The sequence below is a fragment of the Rhipicephalus microplus genome, chromosome 2 (assembly GCF_043290135.1).
Source record: "Rhipicephalus microplus isolate Deutch F79 chromosome 2, USDA_Rmic, whole genome shotgun sequence".
Lineage (NCBI taxonomy): Eukaryota > Metazoa > Arthropoda > Arachnida > Ixodida > Ixodidae > Rhipicephalus > Rhipicephalus microplus.
The window spans coordinates 238,551,484-238,570,842 of record NC_134701.1 but is presented as its reverse complement, the minus strand read 5'-3'; the positions used below and the strand labels follow the sequence as shown (position 1 = coordinate 238,570,842).

Here is a 19,359-nt window from a genome sequence, read left to right as displayed (position 1 = left end):
TGTGCTTGGCGTGTCATCACATCTATCGCGATGACTGTATACATGCAACACTCTATAGCCGTGGTTGTCAGTCCGGCTACTTTTTTTTTTTTTGTTTTGTTTTGGGCCGGCGGGGCGCCAGAAAAATTGTCGTAACTATATCTTGGCTCATTTTAGGTATACTTTCTTGTCCCCTTAATTTTGAGCAATATCGTTACGGCAATATCTTCCTTTACTCCATTTCCGTAACAATATTATAAAAATCTGGTGACGTCGCACCATGGAGCTTGCGATCGTGTGGTGCCGAAACGTGGCAGTGAAACATCGTATAGTTCCAACTTCGTAATTTGGCGCTTTGATTACGCAGATAGTAAACTTTATTTAAAAGGATTGCGCATCGGTCAAGCATCACGTAAAGGTCTATGGTGGCGACTATATAACGTAAATATAGCAGCACTTCATAACCTGCCAGTCAAGCATGTCTCGCGCTCATAAAGACTAAATCCTTTTGGATACCTGGCTGGGACTAACTGAGAATTGTCTCGTGGGGCGTCATTATGCAGATCAGGTATGTATTGCTGAAAGTTCCTTTAAATGGCCCCTAAACCACTCAGATTTTCAAGACGTGAGATTTCTTTCCTTTGCGCCTTCTCTCTCTCTCTCTCTCTCTCTCTATATATATATATATATATATATATATATATATATATATATATATATATATATATATATATATATATATATATATATATATATATATATATATATATATATATATATATATATATATATATATATATATTCTCCTCGTCGCCACTTATTTATGAAACACATGACAATGTAACCATTAAGCGTTGAGTCTATCTTCATTTCGCGCTTTTACGTCTACACACTCTTTGCTGCGCTTGTGCGTTCAAAATGCACAAAACAAAGGGAAATAAGTTAATCGCACTTGATCACGCGAGACAAGGCAACAGGCGTGTCCTATGGCATGGAAAAGTGTGAGGTATATAGGAGGCAACTCACAACTGATACCCCTCGTACATTTACCAATCAAGAGCTTAATTCATCGTGACGTCACGTGAGCAGACTGCTTCTTGCGTCACGAATCGAGCCGAAAAGACTGGAAACGCCAGTAGAGAATCGCTCGTTCTTTGCGTTACATATGCGGAGGTTGTTTAGAGGCCCTTCAAAGCGCAGTCGGAGTGAAAGAATCGAAAGCGCTCCGCATTCTCAGTGTTCTGCACTCATGGACATAGCGAATCGAGTATCCCACACGTCAGGCACAAACACTAACTCCAGCGCACAAGAGGCAAACGCGGCAACACAGGCGATGTATACCTAACAATTGTTGGCGCCTTTCCCTCTGGCGACCTGACATTTTATAGTCATCTCCTTATAGAATGGCGTATCCCACCAATCGATACTTCCGAAATATACGACGAACTGCATATGTCATCTCTTATATATATGCTTAGGTACAGACTGAGGACTATGGGCTCGTCATCACGTAAATTTCTTCCTTGACCATAACTCATGTGACCATAACTGTGTCAAAGTGACCATAACTCACGCTTCAATGCCAGCAACGGATACTTTGAGCGCACTCTTTGTGCCGTCTATAGACTCATATTTATTGGCACGAATTCTAGCCATTTCAAGAAAAGTAATGGGAGACGCGTGAAAAGAATGGCTTTTTTTTTCTTTTTGGTAGCGCAAACGCTGATCATGCATGAAATGATTGCTAAAGTAAAAAAAAAAACATGCTGCAGCAATTGCTTAAATTATAATTTTGAGCGGTTTGTGTGTCGCATTTTACATTTTTGGCGAGCGGGTTTTGTTCTTAGCTATTTAAATAAAATTGAAGTGCACGGTTTTCACACATACGTGGTAATTTTGGCTATATTAATGTCCTTCGCTCAAGATTGGTATACTTCTTATTCTAGTTTTTTCCAGTTGGCTAGCTATTTTCTTCCGTCTTTTCGATATGACAACCACGTTTATAAAATTTATCCAGTTCATGGGATCACAGTGGTATAATAATATCAGAATATCCATATGCATTCTCGCGCCAGCTTTTTCGCGCACATACATTATAATCAGCAGACGCTCATTGAAATCATCATTCTGGGAAGTGGTATAGGCGTGTTATATGACCTATCTGCCTTGTGGAGGGCCTTCTAAGTCCTTCACGAGAGAGAAATGAAGTCTACAGCGCAGTTTGTGAAGCAAATTGGTGGCGCAGAGGTATAAAAATGATTATTCAATAGTATACAGCGATTTTTATTTGTCAATTAATGGTATATCCTTTTTTTTAATCTCACAACAAATACGAAATATGCCAACACTACAAGACATGTCAAGACAACAATGAACAAAAGGTGTTGCACGCTTTGTTTTTCCTCGGCCTTTGAACGCAAGCTTGCACGACGAGAGAGACGTAGACAGACATTGGTATTTACATTCTAGTGTTACGTAAACTACATGTATACATACGGAACCCCTGTACGGAATTACAAGAATGCCTGCTATATGTCTACTCGCAAATTTCTGTCTTGCCGCGCATGTGTATATGACACATTCATTCTGTTACAAGCGAGAAGACGAAGAGGAATATAGGTAACGGACGAGAGCTTTTGTGCATTGAGCTGTGGCATTCACCTTCGTGGTATAGTCTGTGAAGACTGCGTCTACATCACTGTTCGTTGCAGAGGAAAAGCGACATATTGGCGTATTAGTTTCGGAGAGAGTTCGCAACAGCCACGCCATGCACGGTTCGCTCATGTATATATACGAACGTAATTTGGTCCGAGAGTCTGAATTGGCGTATATAGGTCGAGGGAAACGAACTAATATCCGACACTCGTAAAAATACAAGCCTTCACTTTTATCTAACTAGTTCGGAAATGAGAAGCTTGCAAGCGTATACGGAAAATTGTCAACGTTTCGCCCTTGTTTAAGGAAAAAATTAATCCGCGCTGTTTAGATTGAGCCATGTTTCGCGCGTGTTTCGCATGCACACGCTGTGCCCGTCAAAACAATGACACGTTCATTTTGGATCGTTCTTGAAAGCTTCATGCTTGCGACCCCAGCGCTGTCACGTATAGCGAAGCGGTTATGAAGGTTATTGTTGCCGATTTCTGATGTTGTTGACTGCAGTCTGACTGACAGGCTCTCGGCGGCTTGTTCATGTCGAGGGTGACGCATCAAAATGGTTTAACGGCTGGTCGTATCAAATGTGAACGCGTCCAGCAAGCTTCAGGTGCGTCATTTTCTCGTTCAACTATAATGTTTTGACGTTATAGATTCGCAGCACGTAGTCGCAAAACGTAAATGAAATTACTCGTGCCGAATGGGTTAATTGTCGCTGCATGAAGTCTGCGGGCTTGTGACTCGCCGTCAGTTGATGGCCAGCATTTTTCTGTTGCCACATCTAAACGAGAGTATACGTTTTTCAGTGCAACTTGGTTTCTGCACGTTGATTTCTGAATCGTTCTCTTAAACTGCGTAGAGGAACTTGATTTTACCCAGGCCTATAGCTGTACATGCATGCATGCTCACGATCGCGCGCCTGTGAATTCATAATCATCTTTGCGTCAAATTGATGCAGGTTATAAGCTATAGCGACTATTCCTTCGGCATTACAAGACTTGGCCTGACATGTGTTGCTTGTCCCACATGTTTTTTGCTAAAGTAATGCTGTCAATCACACGTTAAGGAGCCTGGTTAATCTCTCGGCCAAGGGCAGCCATATAGTTCGATTTGCGTCACTAAGAATATCCCAGTGCACCGACTCGGCTATTGCGTGGCATCGTCGTCGCTTTTATTTCTCTTAAGAATGACTGTCGAAGACAGCCCGGAAATGACATGCACTGCAGACACTCGACGTCGCCACGTGCGACCTCTCTCGGTGACCTGCATGATAAAACTATATCGGGCTTTACGGGGACTAGTCTGGCGAGAGACCTATGTGTATGCATACATCTATAGCACAATAAATACCTACAGGGTGCGTGCAGAGCCACTATACTCTGAAGTGTCGGGCCGCAACAGAGAGTGATGTCATTTCCCATGTCGCCTTCGTCCGTTCGAGGTCTGTATCACTGCATCCGCGAAGTGGCCATCACTCGCACACAGCGCTGCTGGACGTATGGCCACCGTTGCATTTTGATGGCCCACCCGCAGACTCGCGGATACACCGTTGGTGTGCAACACGCGTGGCCACCGCAATCCGGGACACACGTGACGCCGTGCTCGGTCCGAGTATACGCGAAACCGGTCGGGCACTGCAGTTTCCAGAGTTCCCGAATCGCTCTCCGCAAAGGGAGCGTGCTGTCTGTAGGACTGGCGAATTGCACGATCACAGGCTCTTAAGTATCCACAATTCGGCAAGCTCTATGGCGCCGCCTGCGTATCAGCAGCGTCAGTTCAGAGCTTCTCCAGCGACCTGGGATTGGTGAGCAGCTCTCGCGTGAGCCTCCACGTCTGTTTGGCCGCGTTCTCGAGTGCCCCGGCCGACTTTCCCTTGAAGAGGTCCAGGTGCGGCAGGAAGTAGTGGGGGCAGCGGCGACACTGCAGGCACGAGATGAGCTGCAACAGGATGCCGTTGAGGCGGTCTCCGAGGCACGCGTCGTCCCACTCCAGCTCTCGCGGGTGCTTCTCGCACTCGTACAGCAGCAGCGTCTTGAGGTGGTACGCGGACACCGGGTTTCCCGGCAGGTCCAGGTGCCTGTCCCGCAGAGTCTTGAGCACGCTCAGGCATCGCCGGCGGCAGCCCCCCGAGAGGAGCCTGTTCTCGGCGTCGAGGAAGCTGAGCACCCAGGCGTCGCCCTCCATGGACGACTGCTTGCCCTGCAGGGTGGCGCACTCCTTGGAGAGCAGGTCGAACCCTTCGGCCTTCACCTCGGCCACCAGGTTCGGGTTGGGCCACGGTATGTGCGCCACGGGCCAGTGGGCCGCCGACCGGGGCCACAGTCCGGCGCAGCGGAACGCCGGCGTTATCTGCACCACGTATCGCTCGCGGATCCGCAGCCGCACCTCGCTCGTGTCGGCCAGCATCTTGACGCTGTCCCTGTAGCTGCACTTGTCGCACGCTTGCGCCACGAGCGTCTGGAAGCGCGAGCGGATCTTGCGAGCCGAGAGGTAGCCGGAGGCGGTGATGAATTCCACCCAGAGCGACATGGAGCGCTTGCGGCCGTCGCTCAGCTTGAGCACGGCGCAGCCGGGCAGCGTGCCGTCGTCCACGAAGTTGAACACGCCCATCTGGTTCAGGTAGAGCACGGCCTCGAACTCCGTGGGCGAGATGACCTCCATGCCCTCGTAGTGGCCGTTGCAGTCGTTCAGCGAGGAGATGAATCGCGGCTCCTGCACCTCGACCTCCTTGAGCACGTCCTGCACGACGCGGCACACCTCGCGCAGCGTCTTGGCGACGCCCGCCTTGCGCGTCTGCACGCGCTCGCCGTAGAACTTGTTCAGCTGGTAGAGGAGCTTGGACTGGGCGCCCATCATGTCCGACGGAACGAGCATGCTGACGACGCCTGCCTCGAGGCCCGCCGCTTCCCCTTGCGCTGCTTCTCAGGCCGGCGTGCTCGTTGCCCGGCGTTTCGGCATGGAACGCGACGGCGGAAGGCAGCGGCGATTGCGGTGCGGGCTAGGCCGGCCTCTTCCGAACGAGCGGCCAGCTCCGCCCATGACTCCGCCTCCGTGGCTGGCGCGTTGTTGCCGCCGCTCGCGCCGGGGGAGACGCACTCCCCCCTCCTCCTCCGTGGGTGCGCACACGCCAGCCACCCGGCGTTGTTGCCGCTGTCGTTCTAGCGCAGCGCGGGCGCCTTTCCAGCCGCAGTCGCGACAACGATTCTCTTGTGGCGGGCCCCTTGGTTGCGGCCCCGGCTGCTTTCAGAGCAGCTTTGTGTTGGCTAACCTCGGGCCTTCATTGTTTAAGCCGGTCCTTGGAAGTAATACGGCGTCGTCTACGTATCGCGCTTGCGGCGGTAATAGGATGTTCTAGAACAGGGTAGGCAAAGCTTGGCGTTAGCATTTGTGGACACGGTGCATTCGTTATACATAACATGCTGTCCCCAAGTTACGAAAATGGCGCCTCGTATTCAACGAACGCTATAGTGCTGCGGAACATGGTACAAAATTCTGTTGTGTTCAACCCGATGCTTAAAAGGCAAAGCCCGGATCCAACAAGGATCTATTGAGCAGCAAGATTATATGCTAGTGAGCAAAAGGTTACTGTTGTGAGCAGAATAAAAAAGACTGTTTGAAAGAATGGGCATGATCCGATTTCGGGCCACCGTTATTATTGCACGGGCGCCTGTAAGCACGAAGAGTTTTATTTATTGTCGTTTTGCAGACCACATTGAACGCATTTTCTCTAACATCTCATGCATTGTTGGAACGATACAGATAGAGAGAGAGCTTACGAGATTGTCGTCGCGCACCTTATACGAAGTTGTCTGTGAGGCTCTATCTTCAGCTTCCACGGGCTCCATCAACGCTGGGTATTTTGAAACCCTTCGTTTACTACTTCGGGGAATTCCGTGACGTGAATATTGCACAGCATAGGTAAACAGAAATTAGTAATCCAAGTTATCAGACACCTCTTAAGACAAAGGGATGCTATACATTTCCTTATCTTACTTCGCACGTGCCCTCAACCGTGCAGTTTGACTAACTCATAGTTGCAACTATCACGTACACAAAGCTGACCTGAAATTTTGTTGTTGTTTTTTGCATGGCAGAAACAGCATTTATAATTAATACTCCTGTTGCTGTAGAAAATAAGCAGGTCACATTTGTGTACAAATTGTTATATATTACAATCCGCATAAAAGTGTGTGATCATTGTGCTAAATATATACGTGGTTCATCCCATATATAAGGGAGCACTTCCGCATATAAGGGTCCACTTGATATGTCATATATGGTGTGGTCGCGCCTTATAAGGCCAGGTTTGACTCTATATGGGTTAACCGCGTCATATATGGCTGTGTATAACCCCATACATGAACCGACACCGCCAGGTATACATCCATATATGGTAAATGAAAGCCACGTATGCTGACATATATGCTTATATGTGGCCACATATAACCTAACCTATATAAGTGCCATATATGACATTTCCGTAAGGGTCACTCCATGAGTTGACATATATACTTACTCTTTTTCATACCGATCTGGGAGTTTCAGCCCCATCGAGTGTCCGACTGAAAGAAATTCTGACAAGTCCGAGTCCGTGCACGTGAGCTCGGCTGAGCGTAATTCCGGATAATCTGAGTACAAATGAGTCTATGTTGTGAGATTTAGTCTGAATGAGCTGGGCTGAGCTGGGTTTTGACGAGTCCGAATAAAAGCAATTGAGTAGAATTCTGATGGGCATAAGTTGCAGATGGCTTGGGCATGACTTGGAGTTATTGTCCGAATGAGCCCGGGGTGAGCTGGATTTTCATGAGTCCGAATAAGCGCGATTGAGTGCATGGAATTCCGATCTGCATCAGTTGGAGCCGTAGCCTTGCTGACCTGCAGGTCGCGGGTTCGAATCCCGGCTGCGGCGGCTGCATTTCCGATGGAGGCGGAAATGGTGTAGGCACGTGTGCTCAGATTTGGGCGCACGTTAAAGAACTCCAGGTGGTCGAAATTTCCGGAGCCCTCCACCACGGCGTCTCTCATAATCATATGGTGGTTTGGGGACGTTAAACCCCACATATTAATGGAGCCATAGCCTGAATGAGCCGGGCTAATCTAGATTTTGACTAGTCCGAGTAAATGCAATTTAGTACTCTTCTGATGAGCATGAGTTGGAGATATAGTCCGAATGAGCCGACTGAGCTAGACTTTGACGAGTCCGAATAAATGCAATTGAGTAAAATTCTGACGGGCATGAGTTGGAGCTATAGTTTGAATGAGCCGAGCGGAGTCGGATTTGGCGAGTCTGAATAAATGAAACTGAGTAAAATTCTGATGGGTATGAGTTGGCGATATATAGTCAGAGTGAGCTGGGCTGAGTTGGATTTCAATGAGTCCGAATAAATGCAATCGAGCAGAATTCTGACGGGCATAAGTTGGAGCTAAGTTGGATATAAGGTGGAGCTCGAATGAGCCGAGTGGAGTCGGATTTGGCGAGTCCGAATAAATGAAACTGAGTAAAATTCTGATGGGTATGAGTTGGTGATATATAGTCAGAATGAGCCGGCTGAGCTAGATTTTGACGAATCCAAATAAACACAATTGAGTATAGGATACTGATGGGCATGAGTTGGAGCTATAGTCCGTATGAGCCGGGCTGAGTTGGATTTTGACGCGTCTGAATAAACCCAATTGAGTAGACTTGTGATGGGCATCAGTTGGAGCTATAGTCCGAATGAGCCGCGCTTATTCGGATTTTGACAAGTCCGAATGACCGAAATTGGGTAAAATTTGATGGGCATGAGTTGATGATATTTAGTCAGAATGACCCGGGCTGACTTCCATGGATTTTGACGAGTCCGAATAAACGCAATTGAGTAGAATTCTGATAGGCACAAGTTGGAGCTATAGTCAGAAAATTATTTTTGGACGTTAAAGCACACATAACAATCAATCAAAGCTATAGTCAGAATGAACCGGACTGCGATGAATTTTGATGGATCCGAATAAACGCATTAAGGTAGAATTCTGATGGGCATGAGTTGGTTCGAACGAGCCGGGCTGAGCTGGATTTTGAAGAGTCCGAATAAACGCAATTGAGTAGAATTCTGAAAGGCATGAGTTGGAGCTATATAATCTGAATGAGCCGAGTTGAGTATTATAGGATTTTGACGAGTCCGAATAAACGAAAATGCAGCAAAGTTTTGATGGGTATGAGTTGGAGCTATAGTCGGCCGAATGAGCCGCGCTGAGTTGGATTTGGACGAGTCCGAATAAACGCAATTGAGTGGAATTCTGATGCGCATGACTTGGAGCTATAGTTAGCATGAGCCACCCTGTGTTGGATTTGGACGAATCCGGATAGACGCAATTGAGTAAATTGTGATGGGCATGAATTGGAGCTATAGTCCGAATGAACAGCGCTGAGTTGTATTTTGACGATTCCGAATAAACGAAAATCGAGTAAAATTCTGATGCGCATGAATTGCAGCTTTAGTCAGAATGACCCAGGCCGAGTTGGATTTGGACGAGTCCGAATAAACGCAATTGAGTGGTAGGCACGAGTTGGAGGTATAGTCCAAAAATTATTTTTTGACGTTAAACCCCACATGACAATCAATCAAGGCTATAGTCAGAATGAGCCGGACTGAGTTGGATTTTGACGGATCAGAATAAACGCAATTGAGTAGAATTCTGATGGGTATTAGTAGGAGTGATGTTCTACGCAGGTGATTGGGTTACTTACAAATCAATGCACAGTATGGACGATATTTGTGCTTTACAGCGCGATCTTGACACTGTGGTAAGGTGGTATGAGAATTGGACGATGTGTTTAAATTTAAAAAAGATGGTTTTTTTTTTTTACCAGAAAACGCAAACCTCTTCACTCATCCTACATTTTGTTGGAGCACAACTTGACCGTGTTGAACATTTTAAATACCTTGGTCTATACTTGTCTGCCTATTTATCTTAGATTAAGCATATAGGTTACGTAACTGGCAAAGCCAACGGTGTGTTAAGCTTTATAAAGCGCAATTTCAAGTATATCCCTAAAATTTTGAAAGAAGCTTTGTAAGTTACAAATGTCCGACCTATCCTTGAATATCCCGGCACAGTGTGGGATCCTCATGGTCAATGTACACACTTAAATGCACACAAAACCGTGCTGCACGCCTTGTCAGTGAGAATTACAATCTTGACTCCAGTGTTGCGTGCATTAAAAGTAACTTAGGATGAAAAAACTTCTTGAGCAGCGCAAGAAAATTTTTGCGATTGAAGTTATTTTATTCGATATTTTGTGATGAAATACGTATTATTAATAAGCATGATGATCCCCCTCTACGTGTCACATAAAAATGATCACTAAAAAAAGAAACGTGAGGTCAGCTGTCGTATACTGGTGTCATTGCGGATTCTTTCTTTCCTTTCACTATTCACGAATGGAATAAGTTGGATGTGTGTGTTGTTGGTTTTCCAGCCGATGCTTTGTGTGTGTGTGTGTGATCAAGTAAATGACGTGTCGACTGCTCTGTACACACGAGCGAATACACCTCCATAAGGACCGACGTGTTCTCTGCTGTTTTGTGCTGGTTGGATCGAATATTAAGGAGGGACATTATCGGAGACTTCATTCGTCGATTTTTGAACATTTTCTTATCGTTGTGTTGTGATGTGTGCGTATGCGTTTTTGCACATGTGTGCTGGAGTGTTCTATTTTCCACGCACTGTTTCGTATGTTTTCTTTTAAGATACGTGTTCAACTTTCACTCATGGTGTAAGTATAGTAGCCGGCGCCATACTTGTGCGCCAACATCTCCTTATATATGTCATATCAAGAAAAAAAAAGATGTGTGGTGTTTGTGAATACGCAGGCGCTGCATGCTGCGCAAATTATTTACGCCGTTTCTGACTGTGCAAGTGTGCGCCTTTTTCGACTGTGATATTGTTTTCCCCTCGCCCTCTGTATACAATAATGCACACTTGAGCGTTGTCGATTGCACTAATAAATAAATAAATAAATAAATAAATAAATAAATAAATAAATAAATAAATAAATAAATAAATAAATGGGTGAACAGTGGGTATATGGGGTGCTCGGCTTCTGACCTGAAGGTTGCGGGTTCGATCCCGACGAGGCGGTATAGCATTTCGACGGAGGCGAAGCGGTGTTCGCGCTTGTGTACTGCCACTGCACGTTAAAGAACACCACGTGGTCAAAATCTCCTGACTCCTCCAGTACGGCGTCTTTCATAATCTTATACCTTAGTTTTGGGGCGTAAAAGCCCACATATTACTAGTTATATGTGAGGTTCAACGTCCCAAAAGCACCATATATATGATAACGAGAGACGGCGTATGATAGTGGAGGGCTCCGGAAGTTTCGACCACCGTGCGTTCTTTAACGTGCCCCCAAATCTGAGCACACGGGGCCTACAGCATTTTCGCCTTCATCGAAATCTCACGTATTGTTATAAGTTTGACAAAGCCGTTATATGTCTTGCAGTGATGGAAGTGCGGCTCCGTTTGCTCCACACTGCTCCAAAATAGAAATGCTGCTTCATGCTGCTCAAAGAGCAATATTTGCTAGTATAACTGCTCTAAACCTGCTCCGAAACGATGTTGTTAAACTAAAAAACAAAACAATGAAGTTTAACCACGTGACCATCCATGTGAGCCTAATTGACAATGAAAGCAAGCTATATACTGTGTAATCCTGGTGCTATATTCAGTGGCGTAAATCTAGAAAAAGATCACAAAGGGGTACACAAATCAGGCCGTGGTGATCATTTTGTTTATAAGAATTAAATCATGCTTTAAAATAAAATTTAAACAAAACGTGCATGGGGTCCGAACTTGAGCAAATGCACTGTTCTATTCGGTATCTCTTTAACTTTTTCCGATTTCCATAGTTCACAAGTACGCAGTAAAAGACAAGCAGCCTTTTGAAAAGCTGATTCGCTACACTTAGCTTTTAGCTCATTTATATCATGTGCTAAAGCTATTTTTTCATGAGTGGTGGGGTGGGGAGAGGCACTTGCAAGAGTGTCCTCCCCAGCCCTAGCGCAAAAAAATTAAAAAAAAATCCTGACCCCCATGACCCCCCCTCCATTTACACCGATGATGCTATACTATGCTGCTTGTATACTAGCTGCATACTGGCATACTGCATGTTTAATAAGTATAAATATTTATGAGCTGCTTAATTATACTTTAGATGTCAGGAATTGTCAGGAATATGCATCTGGTCCGAAAACATCAAGCCGCCTAAACTAGCGTTCTTGTTTTGTTTGTTTTCCTCCAAAAACACTTGAGGCTGCTCCGAAGCACCATTTTTTCTGCTCCAGAACCTGCTCCGCAAAGCAAAGCAAAATGTTGCTTCCATCACTGGTCTTGTCTCATCGAGCGCAGCATTGAAAATACATTTATGATCAAGCCAACGCGCGTGTCTCCGATCGGTGGGTTCTCCCACGCCACTTCGTCTGCTATATAATACCTCGATATACCTTAATTCTCCTTGCTTCTACGCCAGTGGAAAATTATACCGAAGTAGCTGTTTGAGTGTGTCGTGTTTCCCGGTGTTCACGCGGTGAATTAGTTCAGATTTATACAGCAAATATAGATCGTTGCAAATTGTATTAGTCAAATCTGTTACAATCTTTTCAACTCGCTAGTTCATTTTGCTTGGCTACCAATTGTGCCAGTTTACAGCGGTGTTCGAGCGTTACGATTCACACGTCGTCCACTGTAGCTGCGTCTTTCGTCGTGTAATCCGACCAATCTTGCGAAGCGGAACGCAAGCGTTTGAAAACCCTAACACTCGTCGCGAGCGTGTGCGAAATTAAAAAACTCTGTGAGAGGTCGCTCGGCGTGGATTTAATTACGGCAGCTGATATAACGAGCGCAATATTGTTCCGTCCTATCGTGTATAAGCCAAGATTTGCGAGCCATAAATTCACGGGATAGCGAAGGGCGCTGCTGACACCAAGGGTAACTAGTGATCGCCGTCCAGTATGAGGAAATTATTTCCTCTAGCATGACAGTATAGACCTCGCCAGAGGAGGTCTATACTGTCATGCTAGAAAAAATAATTTCCACCACATGCAGGGCAGTGCCTGCTTATGTCCACCCGACAGTCTCCCATATGAGGAGGTTATACTGTCATGCTAAAGGAAATAATTTCCACCACATGCAGTGCAGTATACCTGCTTATGTTCACCCGACAGTCTCCCATATAAGGAAGGTTGGTGGTCTACACACATGCAAAGTTTTCTTCGACTGCCGAAACAGCTGATGTCCCCGTCCACGCCTACCAAGCGCCGTGGCGTTTTCTTTTCGCACATAAGCGTCGTCGCCGTGTGTTGTGTCTGCGTAACTGGTGGGCGGGTATCTTTTGTATACGTCCCCCTGTACGACGACACCCCCCTCCCGCTTCAATCTCCTCCTCGTTATCATTTTTCTAGTAATATTTTTCTCAACTGCTGCACCACCTCACTCGACTCACAAACCTGCTGTTGGCCGGTGGTGACCCTTATGCGAACGTCCTACCGCGATTTTCGCGGGAGCGTGGCTATCTTGGTGGGAGGAGCGTTCCATTTTGCCGTGACGCCTATATTTGAACATCCCTTCCTGTAACACCCCCCCCCCTCCCCCTTCGCCGTTTTCCAGCGAGTGTAAAAGCAAACACCCACGTGGCGTATAACTGTAGGACGTGTGCTGTGCCAACCCTTTGCGCAAGAAAGCGGAACACCTTCGGCTCGTTTCTGCGTCCGGCACTTCTCTTTTCTCCGCCCCCACCCCCCCCCCACCCCCATACCCCTTGCTTCCTCCTCCCCCTCCACTTATTTCCTTCTCTCGCGTACACACACACAACAATCCACCTCGCTCTAACGTAGAACTTGCTTGTCCAAACGGCCGCTCACGCCGGCATCCGCACCGTGCAGCTGAGAATATCCGACTACTATATGCAGCGCGAAGAGTTGGGGAGTATTTCCTCGCCCGCAGCTTTTTGCTGAAATGCTCGCGCCCGCTTGGCAGTCTCTCTTGCGTTAAAGTCTGCATTGCACGCCTAGGGCTCAGCTGACTGTGCTCTGAATAGACTATGTATAAAGAGGTAGACGTTTGCGCCTTTCTAGGCTGTTTTACCAACTTGTGCAAGAGAGGCAGAATTTATTTACAGAAAGGCAGAAACGTCGGTCAGAGCAACAGTTAGCTTGGAATGGAAGGGCTGCTCCGTTTGCTCCAAAAGCGAATTGCTGCTCCAGGCTGCTCCAAAAGAGTAACTTTGGTTAGTACTGTTGCTCCAGACCTGCTCCGAAGTGACACTGAAAGAATGAGAATGACGAACTTTTGCTGTTTGATCAACTCATAGGTCCTAAAGAAACTGAGAATAATCTGTGTACCACCATCCCAGTGTGCTACTTGCGTGCACCATTTTCGGCTCTGATCACATTTGCACGACAAGAACAGGCATATTAAGCGTATAACTCATTTGGCTATTTTTTTTCTCCCTCAGCTGGACATGCAGGCTAATGTCGTGAAATGTGAAAAAGAGCATGATTGCTTTTATCTCATACCAATCATCTACTGCAAATTTGACAACAGTTATATGGGACTTAAGTTATTTCTAAAATGTGGCACTCAGCTTTTGTGATGTATTTTAAATTGCTAGTATTTTTGTGATGTATTTTAAATTGCTAGTATTTTTTATGCTAGTATTTCAAATTGTAGCTCATCTCGCAGCACATTTTTGACAACCTATCATTCTGGACTACATGATATCTACATTGATTGCTCGCTGTTAAATATATTTAATAAAATAAAAAATATTAATATTTACGAGATGCTTCAACAATGTTCTGAACTTCAATTAATGTATGGCGAATTTAACACCTGCTCGTAAAGCACCAATAGTTGCTCCACTTAGCTTTTTTTTTTCTGCTTCGAAAACATTTATGGCTGCTTGCTCCAAAGCAGTACGTCTCCTGCTCCTAACTATGCTCCAAAATGTAAAAGGGCATCTTCCATCACTGTATACGTACACATATATAAGAATTGGCGAACAGTATAACACTAAAGGCAAATATCAAGGTTTATGTGTATTTCTGAAATAGCTGTTTGTAAGCCTCGTAGTGATATTTTATGCCAAAGAAATGCTTATTTTGAAATGAAATCGTGTTGTAGTGGTCCGCATCACGTTAGCACACATCGAATTACCCGCTTCAAGTGGAACCTTCCACGTCACTGTTGCCGTGCACATCGTTACTCGGCTTACTGCGCGGCCGCCGACACTATATAGTAGCAGCAGAGCGAAAGCAACGGACTCACAGCAGCAACAAATAACGGTCATTGAGCAATTTTCTGACATGGCCTCCGAGATGGCAGGCGTGCTAGATTCAACTTGTTCTCGCTAGGTGGCATAACCTGACCAGTTTAACCAGGCGAAAATTGAACTTTTGAACCATTGGCGTCATTCACCATAGTAACTTTCGGTGGTCCTTTTTCTTTTCCGCGAATCAAACGGAAACGAACAAGTACCATCTTATTACGTCTCTTGATGCACAGAAGGTTCTTTATTTAGTGCAGCCAGTTCAATTACTAGTGATTAATTGTAGTCAGTGACCGTGACGTAATAGGGATAATTTTGCGAATGTCCTACTCGTGGCGCATGTGTTCTCGTGCATTTACATTGATTTCTCGCTAAATAGGACACTGCTGTTGATAATATTGTCGTTTTAGACGTCGTCATACATTGAGCTTTCACTCTGACATAAATTGTTATTTGACTTTAGTGTCCCTTTAAATTAACCTGCGTTTACCTTTGGAACGCAGCTTACACAGTGGAGTGGCTCTCCCGCAAGAAAGCTATATATCAATCACACGTGCCGATCTGATCGATGCATGCGACAGCGCGTAAAAGCCAGTTGTGTATGCAGTTGAGACTATATAGTGTTTGATGTAGGAAAGGGCTGCCTCTCCTAAGTTAACAAAGCCGAGTTTACTTCTCGTGCCCCTCCCCTCTTTTTTTTTGGGGGGGGGGGGGGCTGTTTGGTTCGGCTTGTGTATATAGGTCGAGAAGGGATATACCTTTTTGACGGTATTGTATTGTGGGTTTGTAAATGTCAGGCGTTAACTACTTCGATGTCACCTGATTGTGATATTAGCTTCGACTAGCTGTAAGCGTTAATGGGAGCTTTCAATACCAAGCTGTATATTGAGGTCAACACGCTTCGGTATGGAAGAGATTAATCCACTTCTGAAGGAGGATTGGATTTTTGGCTGCTAGCAACTCTACTGTAACATCTTATGGTTGCTGTATGCCAGAATCGATTTGCCTCTTGGCACTCTTGTAATGGAGTTTTGCCGACTGACTTGCTTTCGTAAGTTGCGCGTTCCTTTCGGTGTCGAAAGAGTTGCATCTCCGTATGATTGTATAACTTTCCGAATGCTTAAGGCGCGTAGATGAAATACGGAATTAGAGTGCATCAGCGTGATCGGCTATTTTGCGCGACTGCTTTCGTTTACATTACCAACCTTGTGGCTTATCTTTCGTTTGCATTGTCCCTCCTTGCGTGTACGCGTTCGTATTTTTTTTTTATCGGTAAGGGCACTCGACTCCTTTACCTGCAGCAGCTGCTCACCGTGTGCCCACTTCGAGAGCAAACACAGAGTCGCCGCTTGTACGCGCTTTAATGACAGGAGCGGGGGGCGGCGAGGGTGCAAACGAGGGAACCCTCGCCACGTGACACCATGCGGGGCGAATTAGCGGCCCGTTATGTGACGCGTCCGCTTGTATGCAGCGTGGCCGCAATGCTGTCGTGACACGCACACTCGCGTCGCTCTTCTCCCTTTCTGTATCGGTGGCGCGCAGCAGCAGCGCTGCTATCAAAAGCGTTCCGTCGTGCTCTTCTTATACGTAACGCAAACACGCGCGCGCTCACGAGGCGAGGCGCCCCCTCCAGAGAAGCTGCACGGTTGCCGCGGCATCACCGATCGAGAAGGGGGGGGGGCTCAGCGGGGGTACGCCCGTGTTTGCAGAGCCCCCCGTGGCGATCTCTGCGGGTACCCCACTCGACTGGATCGGTCGCCCTTCTCCAAAGCGATACCCCCCACCCGTCCGCTTGACCCGCAGGGGCAGCTCACGAATTCCCCGCCGCCGAGTCGCCTTCGAAACTCGCTCGCTCCCGTTCGCATGCCGCCGATGCACGCGCAACTACGGGACGTCGTCGAAGCCAACGAACGCTACCTTCGACGATACTCTCTCTTTGGAGAAGCGGCTCGCAGGGTCTGTCTCGTTGCTTTCTTTCCTCGCGAGCATTGGTGCCGAGAGCGGAAACGTCGGGTCTGTGCGGAAACCGCTGCGGGACCGAGCTCAGCCTAAGCTCTTGTTGCGTCGATTCCAACCCCCCCTCCTCCCTCCTTTAAACACCCTCCCCGCCTATTTGTATTCCCCGAGCGTTAAGATAAACAGAGAGAAAAGGCGCGCTCGCCGCCGATCGATTCTCGACGCTCGAATCCGCAGGCACGCGCGCGCACCGTGCAGTGCACCCCTACACATGGGCGCGTGATGTGCGTCGTGCTTGACTCTTTCCGAGGAAGAACCCGCGTGTTTCATTCTCTCCGTCGTCCGCGTATCCTTGTCCTAGCTCTCCGTTAAAAGATCACTCTTGGGTATAATACCGTCTCACAGTTTCGTTCAAGAGTGAACGAACCGAGTCGTTTGTGGAGCCGCCTGGGCCTAAATTCTGTATCGTCGTGACACCGTGCGTCTCGTTCATCGCAACTTTCGTTAAGGAACGCGTAATTGTTTGAAAGCTGGATTGTCGAAATTTTCAATGTGTTTCTCTCGCTTTTAGGGGCGAAGCTACTTAAAGCGGCACACTGTTGCGACCGGGGTTTCCAGACACCGGAGGTCCGGGATGAAGTTGTCGAGGCAGGAGGAAGAGAGACTTGAAGAGGGTTTATTTACAATATATACATTGCGAACTCCCTACACGGTGAGCCCTCAAACGTGGCAGGCCTCTACATGACTCCTAACATAGCGCTCCATGGTGCTTGGTTCTACATGGTCCTGCTCGGTTCTGCTCTGTTCTGCCTGGTTCTCTTCTCGAAAAAAAGCACACCGAATGAGCCGTGGGGGCTCATTATAAAGGGTCTGTCCTCCCCAGATCCCTAGATCGGGGACCGCGTACAGAGGGCACCGTCCAACCACGGATCACACATTACCCGCGAGGGTGACGAGCACGCACGGTCCACGTGAACGTTCAAAATTGAAGCGTGGTCACTGCACGGCCATGTGGCACGAACGTGGCTCCTCCTCGTCAAGGGGTGTCGCTGGGCGAGGGGTCTGAAGTTGATGACTGCATCCATCGAAAGGGCCGCCGTAAACAAGCTTCAAATGGTCGCCGAACGACTCGTTCAATTAGCGGGACGATTTCCGGCCGCCGCCGCCGCCGTCATCTTCCAAAGAAGAAGCTGCACTTGTGGTCTCCCGAACTGCTCACGGTGTCGTGGCGGCAAGACGCCGCACCCTCCGGCCAGGGGGGGAACAATACATGGCGGACACAGGCCGCCAACCCGTTTGGCGACTAAAAGGGAACATCAAAAGGAACGCCGATCCATTGTCAGACCTGGCGCCGGTCCTAACAGTAGGCAGCCGGTCGTTCGGTTACTTGTTTGGAGATTAAAGGAGCGCCGCTCCCTCGTCAGCTCGGGCGCCGGTCACAACAACACGTTCGTCTTATGTCGTAGTACGTAACATGTCCTACGCTTTGACCTGCAAGGTGGTGCCGGTGGGAGATTTATCCTGTGCGTTGTTGAATAATAAAAAATTTGCAGCGTGCGCGTTAACTAAAAGCCGAATTCTCCTGTCTCTCATTCCTCAATAGCAGCCATTGGCATGTACATTGAGCACTATCTGACAAGAAAGGGTTGCTACGCGTTATACTCGCTGGGCGTAACCTCCTTGGTTTTATTAGAAAGGTTTAGCGAGCGTTGGGCCGCAGTGCCATGAATACAGTGAACTAGTATATACCATGAACTTGAGGTGGTTGAAGGTGGGAAGTAGACAGGAAGGGCAAGCCGTAAGAAAGTGTACGGACGAATAGACGCATGGACGAACACAGGGGCGGATGCATGGACGAACACAGGGGCGGACGCAGGGACGGACGTGCAAATGCACGAACAGACGCACGCAGGGATGGGCGGATGGACGCATAGACGGTCACATGGACGGACGGAAGCAAGAACGAATGGACGGACGGATGCTTCGTCCCACTCTCAACCATTCACCCCGTGGATATGCTGGCATTTTTTTACGTTACCGTGATAACGCACATCCCATCACACTTCCTTCTCTGTCGTTGTCTACCGCTGCTTATGTCGTAGGCCTACCACACAGGATAAACTGACCCTCGACGTGCACCGCTGAGTAAAACATGCGCCCTATCTTAATATTCCAGCATATATATGCCTGTTTCTTTGTCGTCTCTCCCTCTCTTTCTCTCTCTCTCTCAAGGAAGAGCTACTGCGTGGCCTTGTAAACAACGAAGTGTCACTAAACTCCATCCCCTAAAACTTCGCCTTCGATGTAAGCGCTATCCTACGCTCGACCCCTTCGTTTATATAATGCGTGCACCTTCCTTAAACCCCATGGCGGAAAGCACACCGGAGAAACGCAGCACTGCATACATATACATCAGTACTCGTAAACCCACAAACGGCACAGTCGGTGTAACATATCGAGCAAAC

The 19,359-nt window shown here is 47.3% G+C and overlaps 2 protein-coding genes across 3 annotated transcripts in view; one reads left to right on the top strand and one right to left on the bottom strand.

The window, feature by feature from the left end:
• rg (A kinase anchor protein rugose) overlaps positions 1 to 19,359 on the top strand; it is a 344,807-nt gene that overhangs the window by 246,992 nt on the left and 78,456 nt on the right. The window lies entirely within an intron of this gene.
• mab-21 (nucleotidyltransferase mab-21) lies at positions 3,957 to 5,604 on the bottom strand. Its single transcript, XM_037421316.2, has one exon. The coding sequence runs from the start codon at positions 5,503 to 5,505 to the stop codon at positions 4,408 to 4,410; it is 1,098 nt and encodes a 365-aa protein (XP_037277213.1). The 5' UTR covers positions 5,506 to 5,604; the 3' UTR covers positions 3,957 to 4,407.

Excerpts from the sequence above, each read along its gene's own strand:
- mab-21 (XM_037421316.2), bottom strand. The coding sequence starts at position 5,505 with ATGCTCGTTCCGTCGGACATGATGGGCGCCCAGTCCAAGCTCCTCTAC.